This window comes from Ailuropoda melanoleuca, chromosome 8, assembly GCF_002007445.2.
Source record: "Ailuropoda melanoleuca isolate Jingjing chromosome 8, ASM200744v2, whole genome shotgun sequence".
In the NCBI taxonomy this organism is placed as follows: domain Eukaryota; kingdom Metazoa; phylum Chordata; class Mammalia; order Carnivora; family Ursidae; genus Ailuropoda; species Ailuropoda melanoleuca.
Genome location: NC_048225.1, coordinates 76496859 through 76524182, shown reverse-complemented (window position 1 = coordinate 76524182; position 27324 = coordinate 76496859). Strand labels below are relative to the sequence as shown.

The window sequence follows — 27324 nt, the reverse complement described above, 5'->3', positions numbered from 1 at the left end:
GCTTGAGAATCATTGTTATTATGGATAACAACAGCCTTTATATTTGTAAATAATTAGGAAACTAACCACATCTGTAGATCAATGATTCCTCGTTTGCTAGGATTTCACTGATGCATACTACCTCTGAAATACCATTCGAATTCCTTTCCCATCTAGTATGACTACCCAGATACTTCTACTCATATAGTCTGGACCTCTTGAGTAATTCTTTCCCCAAGTAAAGTCACAGCCCATTCTTCTAAGGAATTTGCTTAAAAATATAACCACTTAGGGTAGAAGAAACAACTTGTGCTTGCATTTTTTCCTCTCCTCTTTCTTTTCATCCACCTTCCTATTTTATTTCTATGGAAATACATTTCAAAGCTAATATCTTTGATTTCAACTCAAGTTCAATACTGGGAGAAGGAGCTTCCTAAACTATATACCACAACAAAATACTCACATATGTCAGGGAAGAAAAAGTTGGGAATTATTTTAATAGTCTCTAGGAAAATCTCCAAATACTCACTTGTAGCAGAACCAAGAAGATTTTTTGAGGATTTATCCTCCCCAGTATTATAATCCAGTGGATAATCTGTTTGAGGAGAAAATGAAGGTAATTACACTGAGAACTATCTCCAATAATATGTTTAAAAGCTCAAATTATGTCCTAAGTCAGCTGACATTTAAAGCATATTTTAGAATAAATATTCAGTATACATCTAAAATGTGTTCACAAAAAGAAAATAAGATTCAGAAGCCATTTATCAAACAGATGTTGTAAACCAAGGAAAATAATTCCACTGCTTACCAAAATTTTAATCACATTTATAAAACTTTATCAAGTTTTCCATGTACTTTGCCAACCCCTGGTAAATGTCTTCATTTCACTTATATGAAAATTAAGGAAGGGAAAAATTTAATTTTTTAGGCTATGCTTTAAGATCTCTTAAAACAAGGACTTGATTAAGTAGAAATAGAGGGTGTCATAAAACCTTCTCCTATCCCTTCAGGCTATTAAACTTTAAAAAACAAAAAAATATACATAATAGTCACATGTCTTAAAGTCACTTACCATAGTCCTCATCAAATAATTCTTGACGTTCTGACTGATACTGGGAATCAGCAATCTCCTCATATTCTTCGACCATGCTAGTGCCAAATACCCTATTAAAAACAATTTCATTAAAGACTTTCAAAACAAAAACAGAGTTAAGACTCATCTCTTCATTTCTTTAGTCATTTTTTGAGGGCCATTAGCTTTTGGACTCCAAAATTATGACCTTCTTACACTATAGTCATCCATCCATTGTTTCCATTAAATTTTTATCTAATTAAGGCCTTGAAAAATGTGATGGCCAGTTTTATTAGTCTAAGAATTTTCCATATACTATCATCACAGCAAAATAGCAAGCAAGCTAGACCAGACACACATAATGATTATTTTTTCTTAGAGCAAATTTTTACATTTTTCTAAAACGGATTCAAGAACAAGAAGGGTTTAACAGCTTATATTCTATAGTATTAACTTTACATAATAGAAAATTATTTCTTCACTTTAAAAATGCTGGGATTTTTGTGTACCTTTTTTTTTTTTTTTAAATCACTCGATAAATGTCTCTTGTTCTGTATTACCTTATAAGGCTTAATGGACAAAAGTGCTCTGATCCAAAATGTGATACCAACTCTACCTAAAGAATAAAAGCACAGTGTATGTGAGATTATCTAACAATATATTCGGTTTCTTTCATTATAACATTTCTAAAAGTAAAGTCCTCATTTCCCCCAAAAATCAATAATTGTGAAGTTTTGCTTTTTTGCCATGCAGTAATATGCCATGCCCTGTTATTCAATATTGCAAAAGAGAAGGTTGCTAACCTTTATGTACTTGATGAACATCTGAAGCAAGAGAAAGGAAAAGAAAAAGAAATCAGTTCCAAAGTCTGGATAACATGCCACAAGCAACATTTAATATTCATAAATTATATTGTATAATTATAGAAAGCAATGTACTGTGATGGATAACATTGTAGTACTCTTATTTCTTTGCAGAAATCAAATCAATGATTTAAATTTTTACCATCACTAGCTAGAAAGTATAATCAAAGTGTAATGAAATAAATTAACTTTAAGGTTAAGCTGAATAACCTAAATTTCATTTCTGCTGTTTTATTTATCTGTCAGAAATAACAGCATTCTAAAAGTAATAAAGAGTATCTAGAAACAAACTGTGGCTTATATTAATTCAAATATTATAGATATATATCATGTATATATCTATATATATAGATACATATGTGGATATACACAGGTACATACATATTGATAAAAAGATTAACTAGGATAATATAAAATAATATTTATTCTTGTACCATATCGTATACAAATTTTTTTAGGGAAAACACGAAGTTTATTTTTTTAAATTTTTTTTAAAGATTTTATTTATTTATTTGACAGAGATAGAGACAGCCAGCAAGAGAGGGAACACAAGCAGGGGGAGTGGGAGAGGAAGAAGCAGGCTCATAGCAGAAGAGCCTGATGTGGGGCTCAATCCCATAATGCTGGGCTCACGCCCTGAGCCGAAGGCAGACGCTTAACCGCTGTGCCTCCCAGGCGCCCCAACATGAAGTTTTAGAATGCTATGTTATTTCAAGTATAACTTACAGGACTGAAATATATATCTCAATCCACTTTTAAAATATAGGCTATTAAAAAGTAGACTGTACATCTGGGTTTACTTTTGGGATAAAGAAAATCCAGGTAAACTTACATATTTATCAACATTAGAATTAGAATTAAATGTTTTTTGGTTTTAGAATTAATGCTACCAAAAAGAACTTATTAGAAAAGTCATCATCAAGATGCTCTATAGTGTTCCTCCATAAAAACAACCAAGAAGGAAATGGCACTTTTTATACCACCAATAAATTATGTTCTGCCATTATTAATAAAGTAGATGGTATGAAGAATGATTCTTGGAACTATTTCATTAACATGTGGGTTGCCTTAATTGTAAAATTAAATACAATTGTATCACCTGCCAAATAATTTTTAAAATTTTTCTTTATCACAGTGTAGAAACCACTATATAAAAAGGTCATTAGACAATTGTTTTTAAAAAATGGAAAATATACCTTCGTTTTTCTGAATACTGTTGAACCATTAACTGAGAATATCAACTGTATTTTAAAAATAGAATTTAGCATTTTTATATTGAGACTAGGAATACTACAAGTTTACCCATTCATAGAAGCCAATTTAATACATGCTTAAAAAAGACACAGACAGTAAAATCCCAGAGGACAATCAGGTAGCTTTAAAAGTTCTCACATTTAAAGAAGAAAAGACAGAAATTAGAGCTGCTTTCATTCCAAAAGGTCATATTATAAACACAGTGGTACTTTAAGGTGTGCTATTATTTTAAAGAGAAAAAAAAAGAGGGGAAGCGAAGAGTAGGAAATTCCTATATTTTGTCTAAAATCCAATTCAAAAGTGGTAATTCTACTTTGGTAGATAATTCCACCTCTACATTGGTGGAGGAAGCAGCAGGAATACTGAACGTAAGTCTTAAAAAGTTTATCTGAAATTGGTATTTGGACAAAAAATACTGAATATACAATAGAAAAGGCAAAAGATATCAGACAAATAATTGGATATTAAAATTAAAACAATCTAAGAGTCAGATTCTAATAAAAAAATCAGACCTGCTTTAAAGACTTCAGTGACTAACAGTGATTTGGGCTTTGAAATAAAGACATGATACTATGAAAATGACTTTTTACGTAAAGACTCAAAAAAAACATTAAGACAATATTTGAAATTTCATCAGAGCTGCAAATATCAAAAAAATTAGCCTAAGTTTCCAGTTACACACAAGGGAATGTATTAATACTTGTTTCATAAAATAATAAATGCAATGAGAATCATTTTATCAAAAAGAAGATTGCATTAAATTTCAAGTTTTATGATTTCTAAAAAGGTGGGGTAAGGTATAAAAAGGTATGAATAATAGGTATGTTTTCATTATAAAACATAGTCCTGTAGGTATAAACATTACCTTCACATATTTTGCATACATCTGTTCATCTAAAGGGAAACTCTGGACATTCCTCTCATCTCTACCATGAAAAGTACCCAGCTTAATCCACTTATTTGTGGGATATCTAGGAAATATAAATATAAACATTCTTTTTAAAAAATCATAAACCACATATTGAGAGGTTCCATCACATCCTCAAAATATATCGTTTATTTTTTTCCTCTCCAGGTGCACACATTCAACATAGTTTAAAAAGGAGTAAAATACTGAGTTGAAGAAATGCATTTTCTTTTCCAACTAAACTCTTTCCTCTTCACAGGGAAAGAATACCTTGCAAAAATCACACCATTATCAAAGAGAAAACAAGAAAGGGAGAAGACAAAAAGTAGGACCAAAACGGCTTCTTGGGCTTCCAAGTAAACTGGAGGTTTTAAAACAGAGAGTAGCCAAGAGATTGTTTTGGAAGGAGGTACTACTCTTCATGTACTACCAAGTGTGTGATGATATAACATATAAATAAAAGTGCTGGTGGAAAGGGAAACAGAAAAAATCCTTTACCATTAGACTGGAATTTCACAGATCTTATATAGATGTCCCCCTCTTTAAAAGAAAATCAAACATAAAAGCCTTAAAGTATTATTTTTGTTTACTACAGTGTTTTAAAAATCCCTCAAAGTAATGGAGTACTCTTAAAACAAAAAATCACTTGTCAAAACCACGTATGTCCACTTGACATGTAGAAAATTACAGCTTAGAGAAAAAGAAGTGATCTGAGCAAGGTTATTAAGTGAAAAACGGATGGAATTCAAGAGGTTCTGAGAATTAATTTCAGTAACTGCATATATGCAGGGCAGAGTGTGAGGTGAAAGAAGAAAGAGGATGGAAAACCATTAATAATCAACAACAGAAGAATGGCTAAATAAATAACAGCATTCTACATGCCACATCAGAGACACTCAGAAAGTATTTATTGAATGAGTACTCAAAAAGTATTTATTTATTGAATGAAGAATGGCTAAATAAATAACAGCATTCTACATGCCACATCAGAGACACTCAAAAGTATTTATTGAATGGAAATACAAAAAGTATTTCCAGTGGGGGGAAAATATAAACTATTCATTAAAAATGGTATACTGAATGTACAGAATCACTGAAGCAATATGTTGTACATCTGAAACTAATGTAACATCATGTTAATTATACTCCAATAAAAATTTTTAAATGGTGTGTTTAAAAGACAAAAGGGTATTATCAGGATATAAGCAGTAAAACCTGATTTTTTTAAATAGAATTAGTAAATATATAAATATACAGAAAAGCCTGGGAGGAATATATTAAAATGCTAATGTTATCTTTGATTGAATGGATTTTTATACTTTACCAAATTCCTTATGTTAATTCTTTTATAAGCACACACACATAACAAAGTTTTGAAAATACACTTTAACAAAAATATACCTCATGACATATAAAATGAAGTATTCATGAAAGTTTTTAAAAACTTTTTTAAAAAGTGTTTGGCAGCAACAGAGCATAATAATAATTAAAAATAAGGACTCTGAAGTCATACAGATCTAGGTTTGAATCCCGATTCCCCAATTCACAAGTCATGTGACCCGGCAAGCTATTTAACCTTTGTCTGTTTCCTCACCATATAATCATATGATAAAGGAATATCATATGATTATAAATTTAATGAAAGTAAGTTGATTAGCAAGTGCCTAATACTATAATATTACTAATATTCTTACAAAATGATATATTAAAAAATAAAAAATAAAGTTTTAAAAAGTGAACTATTTTAAAATTTTTATTCTGGAGATCCAGGATAAACTTGTAGAAAGCAGCTTTAGAATTTACCTGTCACTGATAGAAACCAAGAAGTCTTTAGGCGTTGAAGAAAATAATTCATAATTTGCAATATCAAGCTGTTTTACTTGAATTGGTTCACAAAGTTCAATAACAAACCTTTAAAAAGAACACAAGACAATTATTGAAATAAGCCAACCAAAATAATAGTTCATATTAAACAGTTCGCATAAACTAGACTTCCATTAAGTTAATCTCCCAAGCATATCATTAGTTGAGGGGGTGGGGTAACTATAAATAACACAAGATATTGCTTTTGTCCTACAATATTTTTTAAAGTATTTTTTTAAAAGGTTCTTTTTTTAATGACAAAGAACACTCTTGGAGAAGGAATGACTTCACTAAGGAAAGCTAGCCAAAGAGTTTTCTCTAGACTAGTCATAGAGGGCAGTTTGGCATATATACATGGTCTCAAGGAGTACCACAGTCTTTGATTTAGCAATACACTTTTAGAAATTTATCCTAAGGACATATAGCTCCAAACATTCACCCCTGTATATACATTGTAATATAGCAAGGCACAGTTTATAAGAGCAGGGGGAAAAAGTCAACCTACACGTTTAGAATACAGGATTCAGGTATGGTCCACCCAAACAATGAAATACCAACAGGCATTAAAAATTTTACTAGAAACTATACATTCTGGGGCGCCTGGGTGGCTCAGTCCATTAAGCAACTGCCTTCGGCTCAGGTCATGATCTCAGGGTCCTGCTCAGTGGGGAGCCTGCTTGCCCCTCTCCTTCTGCCCCTCCTCCCTGCTCATGCTCTGTCTCTCTCACACAAATAAAATCTAGAAAGAAAAAAGAAAGAAAGAAAGAAAGAAAGAAAGAAAGAAAGAAAGAAAGAAAGAAAGAAAGAAACTACATTCCATTTATATAAAAATCTAGAAAATGTAAAGTAATTTATAGTGATAGAAAACACATCTATAATCGCTGTAGGAAGGGAAAGTTACAAAGGAGGATGAGAAAACATTTTAGGAAGGTGGGTATGTTCATTATCTTTATTCTGGTGATAGTTTCAGATGTATAAATGTCAAAAATTATCAAACTGTACATTCTGACATGTTGCAGTTTATTTTACATGTGTGTACATATATTTTTTTATGTCAATTACGGCTCAATAAAGCTATTCTATAAAAATGATGCCAGAGACCTATATTTATGAACATTGAAAAATGCCATAAAACACTGCTTTCCTAGGAAGAATTATAAATATGGTACCATGTGTGTGAAATAAAAACTGCACACAGCATTGAATTTGGGAAAAAGAAATACTCATGACATCTAGCACTCTAATCAATACTTTCAGAAAGTAATTACTATACCAATATATTGACAATGAAATAAATCAAAAGCATTAAAATTAACATATTGTGTTTAATTTATAAGAGCAAAAGAATCAAGTTCTAGCAGACGGCAAAAACAATCAGGTTTCAGAGAAAAGCTCACAAAGAGAAGCAGACTAACATTTACTGAATGCTTACTCTGGATCAGATACTATGTTAGATGATTTACATCCAATCTATGATTTCTTTCTTTCAACCAAACTGCAAAGAACATTATCCCCATTTTATAAAACAATTCAATAAACACGAATTGGTTACTTCACATTCTGCTCTTCTGCCTTCTAATAAGAGACCCCCTTTCCCCCCACCCAAATGTAGCTGAGCTTACGGTCACACATCAAAGACTGTGCTTCTCAGTCTTGGCTGCGTTACTTAGTTTGGGGTGAAGGGCTGTGAGAAGTAGTGTCAAGTGCAATTTCCAAGTCAAGCCCTTAAAAGGGAGTTGGCTACTTCTCCATTTGTTTTCTCCCACCTTATAGGTAAATGAGAATGTGGTAGGAATAAATCATTTCAGCAGTGCAAGCAGGGACAAAACCTTTAGGGGAGGCAAAAGAACATGAAAGAAAGTGTGTGGGTCCTTTAAGTGTTCTGTTATATCTATCTGGCTCCAAAGCTTAAACATTTCCCATACCATCAAAACACCTTTGGGAGAGGGAACTAAAGAAAATCAAACTCAGACATTGCTTGTTATTTATAATGAAGAAAAATCTAAAAGAGCATCAAGAAGAAAATAAGCTAATTCTCCCCTACCTCTTTCTTTTGCATACAATGTTCTCCATTTCTAAGACATGAGCTATATATCAGAAAGAATAAGCTTTCAAACAAATGTACTACCAGGTATAAAAAGTGAATTCAATGTGATGAGCACTGGGTGTTATACACAACCGATGAATTACTGAACTCTACATCTGAAACTAATGATGTACTATATTTTGGCTAACTGAATTTAAATTAAAAAAAAAACACAAAAAAAGGGAATTCACCAAGAAGATTTAACAATTCTAAAAACTTGTATGTACCTAATAGCCTCATAATATATAAAATATAAGCAGTTATATAATTATTCCTCAATTAGTTGATGTTAAAATGCTCTCATTTTTCTTGCCTCATTTTTTATGTTTTCTTAGAAGCAGAGAATATTCTATGCAAATCACAAGAAGTACATATAAAAGTTGACAAATTCAGTTTCAATATGCTTCTTTCAATTATTTATAGGTCAGGAATTGTAAAAGATCAGAGATCTAAACACAAGAGTAGTGTGACAAAACACCATGTATCAAAATTTAGTTGATACAATTAGGAAGGAAATTTATAACCTTAATGTGTATATCTGAAAAAAATTAAGTTCAATAGATTAAATTTAAAAGAAAATATAAGGTGATAAAGTTTCAAGCAGGAATCCATAAAACAGAAAAAAGACATGATAGAGGGAATCAATAAACTCAAACTGGTCTGCGGAGAGAAGATATATAATAAAATATCAGGAGTTTTTTTTTTAAATCATTAAAAAAATAAAAGACTACTACAACAACTTTATTACAAAAACTTTGAAAATGGATTAAAGACAAATTCCTAGAAAAATAAAATTTACCAAAACTAACTCAAGAATAAATAGTAAACCTAAACAGTCTTATAACTATTTCTTTTAAAAGTAGTTTAAAAACATGTCCATCTAATCACACCAGTACAAAATGGAACATGCCCAAGCTTATTTATAGTAACACTGTCTGCCACAGCAAAAGATTAAAATACCAAATATCCACCATCAGAAGACTAGTTGAATATTGGTAAAACCATATAATGAAACTTTATACAGCTATCAAAAAGAATGAAAAAGTTTTCTATGAACAAAATAGAAAGATGATCAGATCATGATCCCAGGGTCCTGGGATCGAGACCCACATCGGGCTCCTTGCTCAGCGGTGAGTCTGTTTCTCCCCTGCCTGCCCCTCCCCCTGCTTGCTTGCTCTCTCCCTCTCACTCTGTGTCAAATAAATAAATAAAATCTTAAAAAAAAAAAAAAAGATGACCAGATATCATTAAAATTTAACTCAAGGTGAAAAACAGTGTGTATAATATATGAAGTTCTATGAAAAGAGGGAGATCAAAAATCTACATTTGCATAAGAAACTAAAAAGATACCTAAAAATTTAACACTGAATAAGAAGATGGATGACAGAGATTGGAAGAATATCTCTCACTGTAACTTCCCTACCCTTCTGAGGTACCTTTTTGGGTTTGAACCATGTGAACATATTACTCAGTTTTTAAACTGCACCCTTAAAAGAAAATTAGTATCTTCCCATAGGCCCAGATAGTTTTATAACTGAATACCAAACTTAGAAGACACCTAATGGTACAAGGTTAGAAGCAATGCCTTCAAATTAAGGAATAAGATGACACTCACTGCCTACTATCTCTGTTTCTATTCAGAATTTTCTCAGGGACCTTGCCAGCATGTAATGACAAAAAGAAAGTACAATGAAAAGGATTTAAAAATGTTTTTAAAAAGAAAAATCTGTAGGGAAGCTATAATTTTCTACACAGAAATCCCAAAGAAAAATCTATATATTATTAGAAAAAGAGAATATAAAAAAATAGCTAGATATGAGATCCATATACAAAAAACTGGACATCTATATACAACAAAATGTAATTTTTAAAAAGATTTACTTATTTATTTGAGAGAGAGAGAAAGCGTGCACATGAGTGTGAGCAGGGGGAGGGGCAGAGGAAGAAGAGAATCCACAAGCAGACTTCTCAGCTGAGCGCAGGGCCCCAAATCAAGAGCTGGCCCACCCAGGTGCTCCAAACCCAACTAGTATTCTTATGAATGTTGTTCTAAATTCTTGTTCAGGTACATTCTTTGTTAACTGTTTTGAGCAAATCCCTGGCTGTGATTTCTTACTGATATTTCTTTTGGGGAAAATTCCTCCGTCTTGTCATTCTGTCTAGGTTTCTGTCTTTTGCATATTATGAAAGCTTGTAATGTTTCCTGTTCCTAAGAGTAATGCTATATTAAGAAGGGGTCATACACTGTCCAGGGACTGGCACTTCAGGAAGTGTTTCTGGTGTATGCTGTGTGCACTCTGCTGTTGTGTTTGGCTGCTCTTCCCTACAGGTCAGTCCTTTGCAGAGTTCCTTCTTGCTTGCAGTGGGGAGTGCTTAGACCCTTAACTAGCTGTGCTTTGATTTGTTAAGATAAGCCTGATTTTTTAAAAAAAATTTACCTAAACAGAAAAATGGGGAGGGAAGAATGAATCCCTCCTACATGCCATATAAAAAAATTCCACTGGGATCAAAAACCTAAAGGCAAAAGGCAAATTTTCTAAAGAATTTAAAAATTTAAGATATCCTTTTTTTTTTTTTTTTGTCAGAGAGATCTGACATTTAAAAAATCCAAAATTATAAGACAGGTAAGTTCAACTACATTGTTTATTCAGTAGTTCCATGTTTTACCTCTGATTTACGATATACCTTTACCATAAAGTTTCCTTATAAGCATGGGTTTGTTTCTGTACTCCCTGTTCTGCACTCCCTGTTCTGTTGCATTCGTCAGTTTATCACCACCTGCAGTAACACTATAATTTCATTAGCTTTATGGATCTTAGTATCTGGCAGGTAAGTCTTTGCATCATATTCCTCAGGACCATCAGAACAGCAAAAGCCATTCTTCTGCTTTTTTCTTATTAATCTCAGACTTGTCCTGTTGAATTCCCCAAATGTTACGTCAAATTTTCTTTGGAATTTCACTGAAAATTCAGATGACTCAGATACTGAGTTTTCTTATGTATAAACAGGACATACCCTTTTTTGTCTTTTAATGTCTTTCAGTAAGATTATTATTTTTAAAAATTTTCATGAAATATTATATATCTTGTTAAATTCATTTCTGGGCAGCTACTTGTTGCAATTGTAAATATATTTTTAAAAATTACATTTTGTTGGGATGCCTGGGTGGCTCAGTCAGTTAAGTGACCAGCTCTTGATTTCAGCTCAGGTCATGATCTCAGGGTCCTAGGATCAAACCCTATGCTGGGCTCCATGCTAAGTGGGGAGTCTGCTTAAGAATTCTCTCTCTCGGGGCGCCTGGGTGGCACAGCGGTTAAGCGTCTGCCTTCAGCTCAGGGCGTGATCCCAGCGATCTGGGATCGAGCCCCACATCAGGCTCTTCTGCTATGAGCCTGCTTCTTCCTCTCCCACTCCCCCTGCTTGTGTTCCCTCTCTCGCTGGCTGTCTGTCTCTCAGTCAAATAAATAAATTTAAAAAAAGAAAAAAAAAAGAATTCTCTCTCTCCCTCTGTTCTTCCCCCCACTCCCATGTGCCTTCTCTCTCTGTAATAAATTAATTTTAAAAAACATTAGGTGGGCTTGAAAAAGCATAGAAGACACCAGAGAAACCCTTGCTGCAGAGGTAAAAGACCTAAAAACTAGTAAGGCTGAAAAAAAAAAAATGCTACAAATGAGATGCTGCAGAACTGACTGAATATAATCACCATGCAGATGGAAGAAACAGAAGAACGAATAGGTGATATAAAAGATAAAATTATGGAAAATAATGAAGATGAAAAGAGGAAGAAAAGAAAACTAGTAGATCATGAATATAAACTTAGGAAACTCAGCAATTCCACAAAGCACAGTAATATCCCGATCATAGGAGTCCCAGAAGAAGAAGAGCAGGAAAAAAAGGCAGAAGGCTTATTTGAAGAAATTATAGCTCAGGACTTTCCTAATCCGAGGAAAGAAACACATTCAAGTCTAAGAGGCAAAGAGAACTCCCCCTCAAATCAACAGAAACAGTTCAACACCAAGACATATCACAGAGAATCTTGCAAAATACAAAGATAAAGAGAGAATTCTAACAGCACTAGGGACAAAAGGTCCTTAACCTACAATCGCAGACACATAAGATTAGCAACAGACCTATCCAGAGAAACTTGGCAGGCCAGAAGAAAGTGGCATATATTCAATGTGCTAAATGGGAAGAATATGTAGCCAAGAGTACTCTATCCAGTAAGGCTGTCATTCAGATTAGAAGCAGAGATGAAGAGTTTCCACGACAAGCAAAAACTAAAGGAGTTTGTGAACACTAAACTCGCTCTGCAGGAGGTATTAAAGGGGACCCCTTGAGAGGAAAGAGAGACCACAAGCAACAAAGAGTATAAAGGAACAGGGATAATCTACAGGAACAGCGACTTTACAGATAATACAATGGCACTAAATTCGTATCAATAATTGCTCTGAATGTAAATGAACTCAATGCTCCAAACAAAAGACACAGGCTATCTGAATGGATTCAGGGGGAAAAAAAAAAAAAAAGACCCATCAATATGCTGCTTACAAGAGACTCATTTTACACCCAAACACGCCTCCATATTAAAAGTGAGGGGGTGGAGAACCATCTATCATGCTAACGGACATCAAAAGAAAACTGGAGTAGCCATACTTATATCAGACAAACTAGATTTTGAGATGGAGAAGGGCACTAAGATCATAATAAAGATGTCTATCCAACTAGAAGATCTAACATTTGTAAATATTTATGCCCCCATCGTCGGAGGAGCCATATATAAAGTATATACATCAATTAATAACAAACTTAAACTCATTGATAGTAATACAATACTAGCAGGGGACTTGAACACCCCCGCTTACAGCAATGGACAGATCATCTAAGCAGAAGATCAACAAGCAGACAATGGCTTTGAATGACACAGTGGATCAGATGGACTTAACAGATACATTCAGAGCACTTAGCGCTAACCTAGCAGAATACACATTCTTCTCAAGTGCAGATGGAATATTCTCCACAATACACCACATAGTGGGTCACAAATCAGGTCTCAATCAGAACACAAAGACTGAGGGGCGCCTGGGTGGCACAGCGGTTAAGCGTCTGCCTTCGGCTCAGGGCGTGAGCCCAGCATTATGGGATTGAGCCCCACATCAGGCTCCTGTGCTATGAGCCTGCTTCTTCCTCTCCCCCTCCCCCTGCTTGTGTTCCCTCTCTCGCTGGCTGTCTTTATCTCTGTCAAGTAAATAAATAAAATCTTAAAAAAAAAAAAAAACACAAAGACTGAGATCATACCATGAGCATTTTCAGACCATGACACTACGAAACTTGAAGTCAACCACAAGAAGAAATTTGGAAAGACCACCAATACATGGAGGTTAAATAACATCCTACTGAAGAATGAATGGGTTAACCAGGAAATTAAAGAAAAAATTTTTAAAATACATGAAAGCAAATGGAAATGAAAACATGACAGTCCAAAACCTTTGGGATGCAGCAAAGGCGGTCTGTCATGAGAGGGAAGTATATAGCAATACAGGCCTTCCACAAGAAGCAATAAAAGTCTCAAATACACAACCTAATCTTACATACACCAAAAGGAGCTGGAAAAGAACAGCAAATAAAGTTCAAAACCAGCAGAAGAAGGAAAATAATAAAGATGAGAGCAGAAATAAATAATACAGAAATTAAAAAAAAATAGAACAGATAAACGAAATTAGGAGCTAGTTCTTTGAAAGAATTAACAAAATTGACAAACCCTTAGCCAGACTTACCAAAAAGAGAAAGGATACAAATAAATAAAATCGGTAATGAAAGAGGACAGATCACAACCAATACTGCAGAAATACAATTACAAGAGAATATATTATGAGCAATTACATTCCACCGAATTGGGCAACCTGGAAGAAATGCATAAATTCCTAGAAACATATAAACCACCAAAAATGAAACGGAATAGAAAACCTGAACAGACATATAACAAGCAAAGAAATTGAATCAGTAATCAAAAATCAACCAACAAACAAGAGTTTGTTGGGCCAGATGGATTCCCAGGTGTAATTCTATCAACCATTTAAATAAGAGTTAACATCAATTCTTCTGAAACTGTTCCAAAAAAATAGAAATGGAAGGAAAACTTCCAAATTTATTCTACGAAGCTGGCATTACCTTGATTCCAAAACCAGACACAGACCCCAATAAAACGGAGAATTAGAGAACAATATCCCTGATGAACATGGATGCAAAAATTCCCAACAAGACACTAGCAAATCATATCTTATATTAAAAGAATTATTCATCATGATCAAATGGGATTTATTCCTGGGCTGCAAGGGTGGTTCAATATTCTCAAATCAATCAACACCATATACCACACTAATAAAGGAAAGGATAAGAGCCATATGATCTTCTCAAAAAATGCAGAGAGAGCATTTGACAAAATACAGCACCCTTAACTTGATAAAAACCCTCAACAAAGTAGGGGTAGATACCTCAACACCATAAAGGCCATATATCAAAGTCCCACAGCTAATATCATCCTCATTAGGGAAAAACAAAGCTTTTCCCCTAAAGTCAGGAACATGGTAGGTATGTCCACTCTCACCACTGTTGTTCAACATAGTACTGGAAGTCTAGGCTGAGCAATCAGACAACAAAAATAAAAGACACTCAAATCAGCAAGGACAAAGTCAAACTTTCACTCTTCCAAGAGGACATGATAGTCTGTGTAGAAAACCTGCAAGATTCCACCCCAAAAATTGTTAGAACTGATACATCAATTCAGCGAAGTTGCAAGATAGAAAATCAATGTACAGAAATCTGTTGCATTTCTATACACCAATAATGAAGCAGCAAAAGAAGAAATCAAGGAGTTGAGCGCATTTACAACTGCACCAAAGACGGTAAGATATCTAGGAATAAACTTAATGGAAGAAGTAAAAGATCTGTACTCTAAAAGCGACAGAACACTTACAAAAAAATTGAAGACACAAAGAAATGGAAAAACATTAGATGCTCATGGATTGGAACAGTAAATACTGTTAAAATATCTATACTACCTGAAGTAATCTATACATTCAATGCAATTCCTATCAAAATAATACCAGCATTTTCCACAGAGCTGGAACAAACAATTCTAAAATTTGTATGGATCCAGAAAAGACCCCAAATAGCCAAATACTGAAAAAGAAAAGCAAAGCAGGAAGCATCACAATTCTGAACTTCAAGCTGTATTACGAAGCTGTAATAATCAAGGCAGTGTGGTAGTGACACAAAAACAGACACACAGATCAATGGAATAGAACAGAGAACCCAGAAATGTACCCGCAACTATCTGGTCAACTAATCCTCGACAAAGCAGGAAAAGAATATCTAATGAAAAAAAGTCTCTTCAACAAATGGTGTTGGGAAAACTGGACAGCAACATGCAAAAGAATGAAACTGGACCACTTTCTTACACCATACACAAAAATAAATTCAAAACGGACGAAAGATCCAAAGGTGAAACATGAAACCATCAAAATCCTAGAGAACACAGGCAATAACCTCTTTGACCTTGGCCAGAGCAACTTTTTACTAAACAACAGCAAAACTGAACTATTGGGACTTCATGGAGATAAAAAGCTTCTGCATAGCAAATGAAACAATCAACAAAACTAAAAGGCAGCCTATGGAATGGGAGAAGATATTTGCAAATGAAGTATCAGAAAAAGGCTTAGTATCCAAAACCTACAAAGAACTTATCAAACTCAACACCCAAAAACCAAATCATCCAGTTAAGAAATGGGCAGAAGACATGAATAGACACTTCTCCAAACAAGACATACAGATGGCTAACAGACACATGGAAAGATGCTCAACATCACTCATTATCAGCGAAACACAAATCAAAACCTCGATAAGATACCACCTCACACCTGGGAGAACAGCTAAAATTAACAACACAGGAAACAACAGATGTTGGTGATGATGACAGAAAGGGAAACCCTCATGCACTGTTGGTGGGAATGCAAACTGGTATAGCCACTCTGGAAAACAGTATGGAGGTTCCTCAAAAAAGTTAAAAATAGTACCTTGTAACCCAGGAATGCACTATTAGGTATTTACCAAAAGGATACAAAAATATAGATTTGAAGAGGTATACGCACCCCGATGTTTATAGCAGTATTATCAACAATAGCCATACTATGGAAAGAGCCCAAGTATCCATTCAACTGATGAATGGATAAAGAAGATGTGTGTGTGTGCGTGTGTGTGTGTGTGTGTGTGTGTGTGTGTGTATACACAACTGAATATTACTCAGACACCAAAAAGAATGAAATCTTGCCATTTGCAACGACATGGACAGAACTAGAGTGCATTATGCTAAGCGAAATAAGTCAGTCGTAGAAAGACAAATACCATAGGATTTCACTCATTTGTGGAATTTAAGAAACAAAACAGATGAACATAGGAGAAAGGAAGGAAAAATAAGATAAAAACATAGAGGGAAGCAAACTATAAGCAACTCTTAACTATAGAGAACAAACAGGGTTGTTCAAGGGGAGGTGTTTTGGGGGGATGGGCTAAATGGGTGATGGGCATTAAGGAGGGCACTTGTGATGAGCACTGGGTGTTATATGTAAGTGATGAATCATTAAAGTCTACTCCTGAAACCAATACTACACTACATGTTAACTAACTTGAATTTTAAAACAAGAATAGTGAAGAAAGTTTTGAGGAAGATGAGGTAGAAACTTATTCTACCAGATATTAAGACCTATAAAACTACAGTAAGACTGTGTGGTTTTAATATACCTTAAGGGGATTAACCTACTTAAATCAGGTGAAATCAGTTAAATGTACTCTTAAGTTCAATTATACAGTGAAAAGACACATACGTGAATAAGCAAAAACTAAATATGCAGTAAACACATATACAGAAATGCATGCTGTTTGGCAGAAACGTTAAAATACAAATGGGTAGCTATGACTTCATATAATTTCATCCCAGCATGTCTCTGCTTGAAATACAAAATTTTAGAGCATAAACACTTGAGCTGTTACTGACTATAAGTAACAAATAAAAACAAAAATCTCAAAATAACACTTTAATTATAATCTCAGATAATCATTTCCTCAAATCCAATTTATAACATAAGGAAAAATAAACTTTTAAATTATCCTTAGTACCCTTAAATAATTTGTGGTGTAAATGTACCAAAAGGAGTGAAGGCCAAGAATAGAAAATAAGCATTATCTTTAAAGTTTAAAGAGTTTCTCCTCAAATTTAAAAAAAAAAAAATCAATATATATATTTTTAGTAAATCAATATGATGGCAGTGATTTATCTCAATTCTTTTTGAACAGCTGCTTTTGAGCAATTAATTCAAACAATCTAATAAAACTGTTGGTATATCACATATTATTTTCCTCCATAAATCTGTTCCCTTGCCTATATTCTTAGTTAATGGCAGAATCATAGATCCAAATGGGAGTCAAAATCCTGGGAGATTTCCTAGATGACCCTCTCCGCATCCAACAACTAACCAAGAGCTGCCAATTTTATCTGCTATAAGTATCTTTCATATCCCCCTCTCTTCTGTATCTACACTGCCAATTCCTTAATTAAAGCAGGTTCCTAACTGGTTTCCCTGCTCCCAATTGCTTTCTGCTGTAGGCCATCCTTTGAGGACAAGCCTTCTTAAAACACCAGTGAGATCATTATCACTTCCTTACTTAAAGCAAACAATTCCCTCCATGGTCTTTAACAAACTTCAAAAAATTTTAAGCTAAGTATACACAGTATTGGATGGCCTGGTTATTGGTAAACTAAATCTCCTGTCTCCTCTTCCATGATTACTCTTACTTTTTTTCTTATCATGACTAAAATAACTTCTTCAGGTTGCTTCTACTTATAGCTGACCATAAGAAATACGCTCCTTTTAGCACTATTCCCTTATTCCTATACTTCCTAAATACCTCTTCCTCATCTGTGATTCCTATGAATCTGTCAAGCTTCAGCTCAGGAATTACCTCTTCTAGGAAGCCCTCTCTCATCCTCTCTCACAGTTACATATCATCTCTGTTCCTGTAATAACCTTTCAGCAATATTTTTTATATTATTTCATAATTATCTGTCTAGACCTATTTTTTTGTCTGTGGCTGTGACCTTCTTAAAATGAAAGGTATTGTCTTCAATTCTGTAACCCAGAATTGTATCTGTTTCCCTAAGGTAGGTACAGTACCAGCACCTATCAATCATAAATGCTTTTTAAATGACTACAGGAACAAATAAGTCTAATCCTAACATAAAAGCTTAACATAATACGTACACACATAGAATGCACTTTATTAAATTTTATATTACTTACCAAATTTTAGTGCTGCAAGGATTCAACATATAAAGATCCATATTTTCTATAAGAATAGCAGATGTGCTCTATTTTAAAAAGGGGGAAGGGAATAAATTACTTAAGGAAAAATATTTCAACTCTAAAGATATCTAGGATTTCTATATTTTTAGATCTTAAAATACTAAGATTCTGAAACACTCATTTGATAAGAAGGCATAAAAATGGCTAAAATTTACTGGTTATGTCTATAGTGTTAAGTTAGCCTTATAAAAACATTTTAAATTAAAGTCTGTTACTATAAAGGAAAAATGATGTTCTAATAGCTATTTTCTTTTTAAAATTTCAAACAGGTTTTAAAAGTTAAAAGACAGGATGAATGCCCTTCAGTGGATGAAGAGATAAACTGTGGCACATCCAGACAACAGAACATTATTCAGCGCTAAAAAGAAATGAGCTATAAAGCCATGGACAAAACTTAAATGCATATTACTACATGAAAGAAGCCAACCTGAAAAGGCTACATACAGTATGAGTCCAACTACATGACATTCTGGAGAAGAGGGAGACAAATTTATGAAGATAGTAAACAGATCAGGGGGTGAGGGGAGGGAGGGATGAATAGGTGGAGCACAAAGGATTTTTAGGGCAGTAAAAATACTCTGATACTATAATGATCGATACATGTCATTATACATTTGTTTAAACCCATAGACTGTATGATTAAGAGTGAACCCTAAGGCAAACTACGAACTTCAGGTGATGATAATGTGTCAGTGTAAGTTAATCAACTGTAGCGAATGTATCACTCTGGTGGGAAGTATGTTGATAATGGAGGAGGCTAAGCATGTGTGGGGGTAAGGGATACATAAGAAATCTCTGTACCTGTCTCTCAATTTTGCTGTGAACCTTAACTGCTCTAAAAAAAAGTCTTTGAAAGAAATAAAATAGGTGCAATGTATCAACCAATATAACTAAGAATTCATCCAAGAAAATGTCTTTAAAAGCATAATCCTACATTTATCAGTGAATCAGAAAAATAGCTCATGTTAAAATACAGTTCTCAGCAAACTTCTGCCTTTAATAAAGTCCCTAGTGTCCTGAAAGTATAGAAGAATTTTATAGTTAAGTACCTTGGCTTCCGGATTAGCTGCCAAAATTTTGGCACCACATTCTACTGAGGCATAATTATTTCGATTTTTCTGCACTTTTTTTGTTGCATGTAGACCTCCATTAGAAGATGGATGCATTGACTGACCTGCAGACAAAAACCTTATTATAAACATATATATATATGATGATTATGATTAAAAATACTCCCAACAAATAATGATCTCAAAAGCAATAGCTGATGTGTACTGAAGAACAGGTTTTAATGCTAAAGAGAATAGTTTTTAAAACCCATTAAGAAATTCAAAATACTTTACCTCATTGGCTTTAAAATACACTCCCGAACCAAATTAACTACAAAAATTCACATTACTTGATTTATGTCTAAGTAATATAATTCTCAAAATGAAGCTTAACCATGAGAATCAAAATATTGTGTATACATATTTTATCAAGGATAAATGCTGTCCTTCTAACATTAAGAATTCTTAACCCAGACTTTCTTTACAAAAAGAAACTGTAATACCTCAGTCCAACTCTATTTACAGTTTAAAGCTTTATCACTCAAAACTTTCATATTCCAGACAAGACCCCAAAAAGCAAACAAAAAAAAACAACAGTTTCTGTACAATGTTCCTCTTATAACCTGAAATGAAAACTACTGCTCTGCCTACTTTATCTTACTTTTTCCTCATTTAATAATTTACAAAAATGGATTTTAATTAAGACTAAAACTATATAATTAGACACAGGTAAATTACATATGTTGATAATTATACATCTTAGTAACTTTTGCCTTTAAAAAGTTTTCAAAAGTTTCATTTTATTTTACCAACTACGGAGAGAAATGCGTATTTAAACCAGATCCTTAAAAAATAATTAATTAATTAATTTTAAAAAAGGAATCACAGCGCTTCCATACTTTTTTCTTTTTCTACTTCCATAACTTTCTTCTTCCATTCATCAAATGTTGGTATATCTTCTGGGTCTTTGGGACTTGTTACAGATGTATGGTCAATTTCCCCTGGTTTTGTATAATCAGAACTCTGAAAGAAATGTGAAAGAATACAGAGAAAACAGATTAATAAATTATAAAAGTACAAATGTTTCTGTGAAATTAAAGTCCAATTTTATAGTTGATAGACAGTATTTCCAAAAAAATGAAATGTAAAAAGTTTTGGTTTACTTAAAAGTTGAGTTCTCTTGAAAAAAATTGAAATCTTCGACCTAAGCACAAGATGTATTCCTTCACAGTAGCAATATAAGCATAGGTTGTAAAAACAATCTATATTATATCCTAAGCAAACAATTACTTACACATAAAATTGTACAATTAATAAATACTATAGTTGTAATGCAACCATCTTAAAATTTAAGTTAAAATAATACAAGCATTAAAGAAAGCTAACTAATTTTAGATGTAGCATATTGTTTCTAAAAGATCCTTAACACGAATTACCATTCACATAAAAATTTAAGGTGGATTTAAAAACGTAAAGAAACACAAGGAGTCTAAAGAAAAACAAAGCTTTTTAAAGAAAGTACAGAAAAATCTTCATATATAAAAGGATTTAACAAGGTGAAGAAAGAATAAATCATTAAAAAAAAGGCTAATACATTTGGCTGAATTAAAATTTTAAAATTAAATGTATCAAAAGACCATAAACTACATGGTACAATAAACCACAAGCTGAAAGAAGTAGTTGCAATATATGCAACCAATAAAGGATTACTACCAACTACAGACTACCTACAAATCAATAATAGAGGAGATGAACAATAAAGTCAGCAAAGAGAAAATATAAAATGCTCAATCTCAGTAATTATTAGGGGAATGCAAATGAAAACCAGAGACGCTGAATAAATTAATACCAATCTGATGGAGTTTTAAGTGTGGCATGTCTGTTGAACAATGAGACATCTATTAGACTGCTGAAGGGGATTCAAAATTTAGTAATATTAAGGGTGCCTGGCTGGTTCGGTCAGAAGAGCATGCAACTCTCAATCTTGGGGTCCTGAGTTTAGGCTCCACGCTGGGCGAAGAGATTACTTAAATAAATAAATAAATTTTTACAAATTTAGCAATATTAAGTAAAGATGTGCATACCTTATGACCCAATAATTCCACTCCTATGTATAAATATGAGTGAAAACATGCACATGTGCCTAAGAAAATACACGCATGAGAATGCTTACTGCCGCACTATTTGCAATATCAAAAAATTAGAAACAACCTAAATATCCACTAATTGAAGACCAGATAAATTGTGGTAGTGAAATACAACACTGTAAACATGAACAGACAAATCTCAAAAACAATGGTGAAAATGATATTTAAGGCAAGAATGATACCATTTTATATTACTTCAAAATATGCCAAATAATAGTATGTACGTACTGTTTATAATAATGCAGTTTTGGAAAAAGTTTAAAAACACATTTTTAGACTCACACACACATATGCTGAATTTGACATAGGTGTTCTATCTGAAGAGGAGATTAGAAATATAACTGGGGATAGGCACACAATTTAATTTGTAATTTTTTCCATAAGCTAAATACTGTATATAAAGATGCTCATTCCATTACTTATTTCTGTACTCCTAAAACAATGCATAACATACTTATTAATAGTTCCCTGAGAAGTGCACAACATCTATTTAGATAGCTTATTCTGGTAAACGGCACAAGTCTCATAGAGTGTATATGTGTTGTATATAGTTAAGGGCACATTTTTGAGAACAAATACTAATACTCACTATCTTAAAGCATACTTCTAAGGACCAATACTACCATATTAGAATTACACTAGTTTAGAATTAGAAATACACTAGTTTATTAGAATTACATGAATACAAATACCCATAATCTCCCTCTAGGAAGACAGCAGATTGGCTCCCACACAACCTCCACCTTGGAGGGTTTTGCAGGACAAGCTAACTGACTAAATAAAGTATGTGGCTATTAAAAAAAAAAATACATAGCAGAAAGTAAGATTAAAGAGCTAGTATTACCATTAATTGAAAAATTAAATAAAAACCTAGTCTGAACACAATGAGAAAATAAGCAAAAAACATGTATTTATAAAAATTAACCTGAGTACTTAAGAATAAAACCCAAATACTAACAGAACAACAAAAGTAGAGGAACATATATAAAAACATTCATTGAGGCTCAGGCAAAGCAATCACTATCACCTCTTAGCAACAAATCAGAGAACTAAACAATACAATAAAAACTCTTGGTAAAACGCTGTCTCAGTATGACAAAGACTGTCTTTCAGATTCCTGAGATAACAGGGATAACACAAAGATCTTGCATCAGAAAAAAAAAAAAAAAAACTCTCTGGTCACGCAAACTTAACTGGGAAATATTATCCTGAACTGGGCAACACACAAAATCACTGGATATTTCTTAATGGGCTCATTATATGATAATTTTTCCAGGATATTAATACAGTTAAAAATCACACCGTTTTGCCTGTTAGCACAAACTCACAAACCATTTTTATATCCTAGGTAGTGAAGAGCAGTCTCAGCCTGCTAATGGTTAAGGAAGACAAGCAAAACAGCAACAAAACTGGCTGCCGTGCTTGAACTTTACATCTGATACTTAAATACCTCCAAAGAAGATATTTTTGTAATGTTTGTCTAATTTTATTTATGGCTGTGGACAACTGAACTATAACATATGCTTGATTTGGTTCCATTGGGAAAATTAGTTCCTTCAAGACGGTGGACTATGAAATGCTGAGCTCCTATAATTTTAAGAAGCATCATAAAAACAGCTGGTACAGTGATAGTAAAGTCTCCAGAAGGAAGTTTAGTTAGTTGTGAGTACAGATTCACTGAACATATATGAAAGAGAAGGTAGAAAACAGAAGATTCAAATTAAAAAGGAACAAATGTGGACGTGGTACTCAGTACTTTGAACTACTCTTTGATTCCACATGGTTTACTTTTGTTAAGTTCATGGGTGGACTTCATCTCTGTTTTTCAGTTATTTCTTACCTGAAGGAAGACTAGACTTCTCTGTCAACATGTCTTCAGGAAATTCTGCATTGGCCTCTATATGAAGTCAAAGCAGAACTCAAAAGGAGAAAAGAAAGTAAAACTGCTACCTGGGGATAGTGTAACTGTAAAAATCATACTCTTCAATATAAGCTGATCTAGGTGTATTCTGCACACAAATAACGAAAGGTAAAAATGTCTCTTTAAAATAATTCTGGTTGAAGAGTCTAAATTTAATAATGTATATGGAGTTAAACTTATATTCTGAATTTAATAATCAGATAATCAGAGCTTCTTCTATATAGCTCTCCAAGAAACTGCTTAAATAAGGACTTTATGTATCTGCTACCAAATAGTTGACGGTAACAGAAAACCACTTAATTATATAAAGACAGTTCATACTTGGAACAACTCTATGTATAAATAATATACTGGAAACAGTACCCAGGAAGTAACCAGTTGCTGTCAGGGAGCACAGCTCACACCTCAGTTCCATAGTCCTCATTAACTACTTAATCCCTGATTTTATGGCAAACATGGTTAGCAAATTGCAAGATCAGCTGATACTAAAAATGCATATAATAAAGTAGGAAATAGTGCAGGTTATATACCTACCTCATTTTTTAAATTATCTGAAGTATTCAATGAAGATTTTGGATCACCACTAGCCTGATCACTTGCTGAAACTTTTGATTCAAATTCTGATTTTGTTATTTTTCCTTTGCCATGTGAAGATGACACATTTTCTATATGCTGGCCAACAAGGCTATTTGAAACCAAAAAGACATTTAAAAAAATTAGCTGAATAACACGTTTATGTAATCTAAACTGTTACAATTATCATGTACAAAGTAGAGCAAGAAACTCGCAGAAAGGGATTTGCTTTCTCTCAATCATAAAGTGGAATTAAGCACACACCAAAGTCCATTCAAACATGATACTGCTATTACACAGCATCATACAAAGGGCAAACAACAGCTCACACCCACCTTTCAGGTGGACTGACAAAGGAAGGCTGGTCAGCGGGAGCACTGGCTTCAAGGGCCTCACCAACATCACAATCAGTTTCAGATTGCTCAGATTCACTTGGTTTGGCTACAGGAATAGTACCAGATTTTTCTATTTCACTAAAAATAGAAACAAAAAAAAGACAATCTGGCAATTCAATGAACATAACGTGGCCTAAGTTAAAAATTGTATTAGTGATTTTCAAAACATAATCTAAACCAGAGAAGAATGCTTTACAGTTCGACAGGCTATTTTCAAGAATTTATTTATTTTAAATCATGTAAAGTCAACTGCTGACTCTTGATCTGTTAACGGCTTTGGCTGTTATATACGTAATTACCAAATTTCAAAACAAAATATCATAGTCTAGTATTTGGTCTCATAAAAAATAAGATTTTAAATTTATTTATCTATGTATTTATTTAATAGAGAAAGAGAAGGGGAGCGCACTAGCACACGCAAGTGGGGACAGGAGGGGGAGAGGGAGAGAAAATTTAAAGCAGGCTCCATGCTGAGCATAGAGCCCGACTTGGGGCTCAATCTCATGACCCTGAGATCATGACCTGAGCTGACATCAAGAGTTGGATGCTTAACCACTGAGCCACCCAGGTGCCCTTAAAATTTATTTTAATTGCATCTTCTCTAATGTTTCCTCTCTGTGTGTTGGTATATTCTACCAGTATTAGAATTGATGCCTACAGTATCAAAAAATAATCTATTATCTCAAAATATTTCACTATGTTAAGGCGCTTTTAGAATTTCATTTTAAAAATACACACACCCTCCCCTATTCACTTCCAATTCACTAAGCAGTCATGTTCAGTATAATGGAAAAATAAGATATACTGTTCAGATATGTAATATCTAGCCTTAAATTCTTTCTGGAATAAGTATTTTTAAATTTTTAAATACTATCATTACCTCTAAGAATGTCTTCTATTTCCTTACCTAGGATAAACACCTAAATGGCAACTCTAACATCCTCTATCCTAGTCCCTTCCATTCTTGAGAAGAGTAAGTGTTTAAAAAGTGCTTGTGGTTAAAAAAAAAAAAAAGTAGCGATGATAATATTAACTGACACATATATTATTACTATGTGCCAGATATTGTCCTATCCACTTTATATATATATATATATATATAAATTCATTTGATAAAGGAAATGCTTAATGTAATATGACAGAGGGAATTTTGTTCTTCGCAGTGCTGCTGTAAGGACTAGGAAAGTACATAATAGATTTTCTAAATTAAGGAAATCTTACAGCTACATATTCCGAGCATTTATTATCAAGTTTCAAAAAGGTAGCTATTCGAAAAAAGACACAACTATGAATGGAATGCTGCAGTAATACTTGAAGGAAATGAACTATCTGACATTTGAATCTCTGATAATCACAGGGAAGATTACTCAAGTAAGTAGTTACTTAAACAAGTAGAACCTCATTTTATGTGATGTAGAGATTTCACAGTTGAGGTCTAATCAACTTCACTGAGTTCGGGAGCAGAATACTCATATTAAAAGATCATTACATTAAAATAAAATAAAAATGCAAAACACAGCCATCATAACTTAGGTCTGCTATATAGCCTAAACATCAAATCTGAGTTTCAAACTGCCTTATCTTATAAAGACATTTTTCTATCATTACCTAATGAGATTCTTTTTTTTTTTTTTTTTTTTAATGACTTACTCAAGTTTTGAGATTGGAGTGATCTCTGAGGTAGATGAGCTGGAAATATTTTCAATGTTTTCACTGCCCACAACTACACTGGAAGAATCTTCACGTAGATCAATTGTATGGAGTGTCTCAATCACAGATGGACTTAACTTTTTTGACTCCATATTCTGTTTAAAAAAAAAGTCAGTTCTATTAAATGTTGAGATTAATAAATTATCTCTTTAGCTATACAGGATTTTATAAAAGCATGTCTCAAAAGTGACAGCATCAACAATGTACTTCTATAAAATCCTATCTTCCAACATTAACCCCCAAAGAATACATGTCATATTAAAGTACAAGCTCTAGACATTTTTCATGGCATTTCACAAACTAGGACAAAGGAGCTTGCCTTTCTTCTTTCCTATTTTCTATCAGGACCTACATATATTTCTCTCTTACTTTAATTAATGCTAGTAGCAACACAGAAATCATATTTAAATATATAAAACAGTACAACACATACTCCTTGCCCCAGAGCAGTTTAGAAGATAATGTGCACCAATAAACAACAACACAGGGCATGTACAAGTAACATTACAATGCAATAAATGATTCTCACCAATCCTTCAGTCCTTGGATGCTCTGGGCCATTCAGTCCTCCAAAACCCAATCTGAAATCTACCTAACACCGTTCGTATTTGAAACCTCTATCAGCACATTCTCCCCCACAACCAACCCTAAATAGAATTAGCCATTCCTCTTCCTCTATATGCCTCTACTGTTCACTGTATAGACTTAAGAAAGCATCTGTAACACTTCAATTGCCTTATTTAGGTCTCCTTCTCTCTGAAAAGTATAGTATACTTTTCAAGTACTTTTCAAGTATACTATAAATGTCTTCAGTAAGAATTATGTTCTCTTGATTTTCATGTTCCCTGGCACATAGTAGACACTGAATGCTTATTAAGTGAGTATCAAGTGAGAGGTACTCATGCTCAGGTCAAGGAAAAAGAAACTATAGACTATTATGGACTAGAAGAACTAGGACTTTGAAGAAAAAAAGGACCCAGAATGGGAGCAGAAAGAAAACATACGGTATAGAGACAGAGGAATATAAAATATGATCATTTAGGGAATTATTTATACTGAAATGAAAAATTCACAAAGGAATACAAAT

General features: G+C 33.4%; 1 protein-coding gene across 3 annotated transcripts in view; it reads right to left on the bottom strand.

The window, feature by feature from the left end:
* SUCO (SUN domain containing ossification factor) overlaps window positions 1–27324 on the bottom strand; it is a 121910-nt gene that overhangs the window by 63584 nt on the left and 31002 nt on the right. For all 3 annotated transcript variants that reach the window (XR_004627251.1, XM_019797193.2, XM_034666743.1), the window contains 12 exons: window positions 26178–26332; window positions 24468–24605; window positions 24094–24244; window positions 20391–20514; window positions 19492–19616; window positions 18380–18447; window positions 5882–5989; window positions 4037–4142; window positions 1858–1878; window positions 1615–1670; window positions 1055–1146; window positions 509–574 (listed from right to left, as the gene is read on the bottom strand). Coding sequence is in view for 2 of the 3 variants with exons in the window: in XM_019797193.2 (XP_019652752.1) it covers window positions 509–574; window positions 1055–1146; window positions 1615–1670; window positions 1858–1878; window positions 4037–4142; window positions 5882–5989; window positions 18380–18447; window positions 19492–19616; window positions 20391–20514; window positions 24094–24244; window positions 24468–24605; window positions 26178–26332 (1210 nt within the window). In the remaining variant the exon portion in view is untranslated. The remainder of the gene's footprint in view (window positions 1–508; window positions 575–1054; window positions 1147–1614; window positions 1671–1857; window positions 1879–4036; window positions 4143–5881; window positions 5990–18379; window positions 18448–19491; window positions 19617–20390; window positions 20515–24093; window positions 24245–24467; window positions 24606–26177; window positions 26333–27324) is intronic.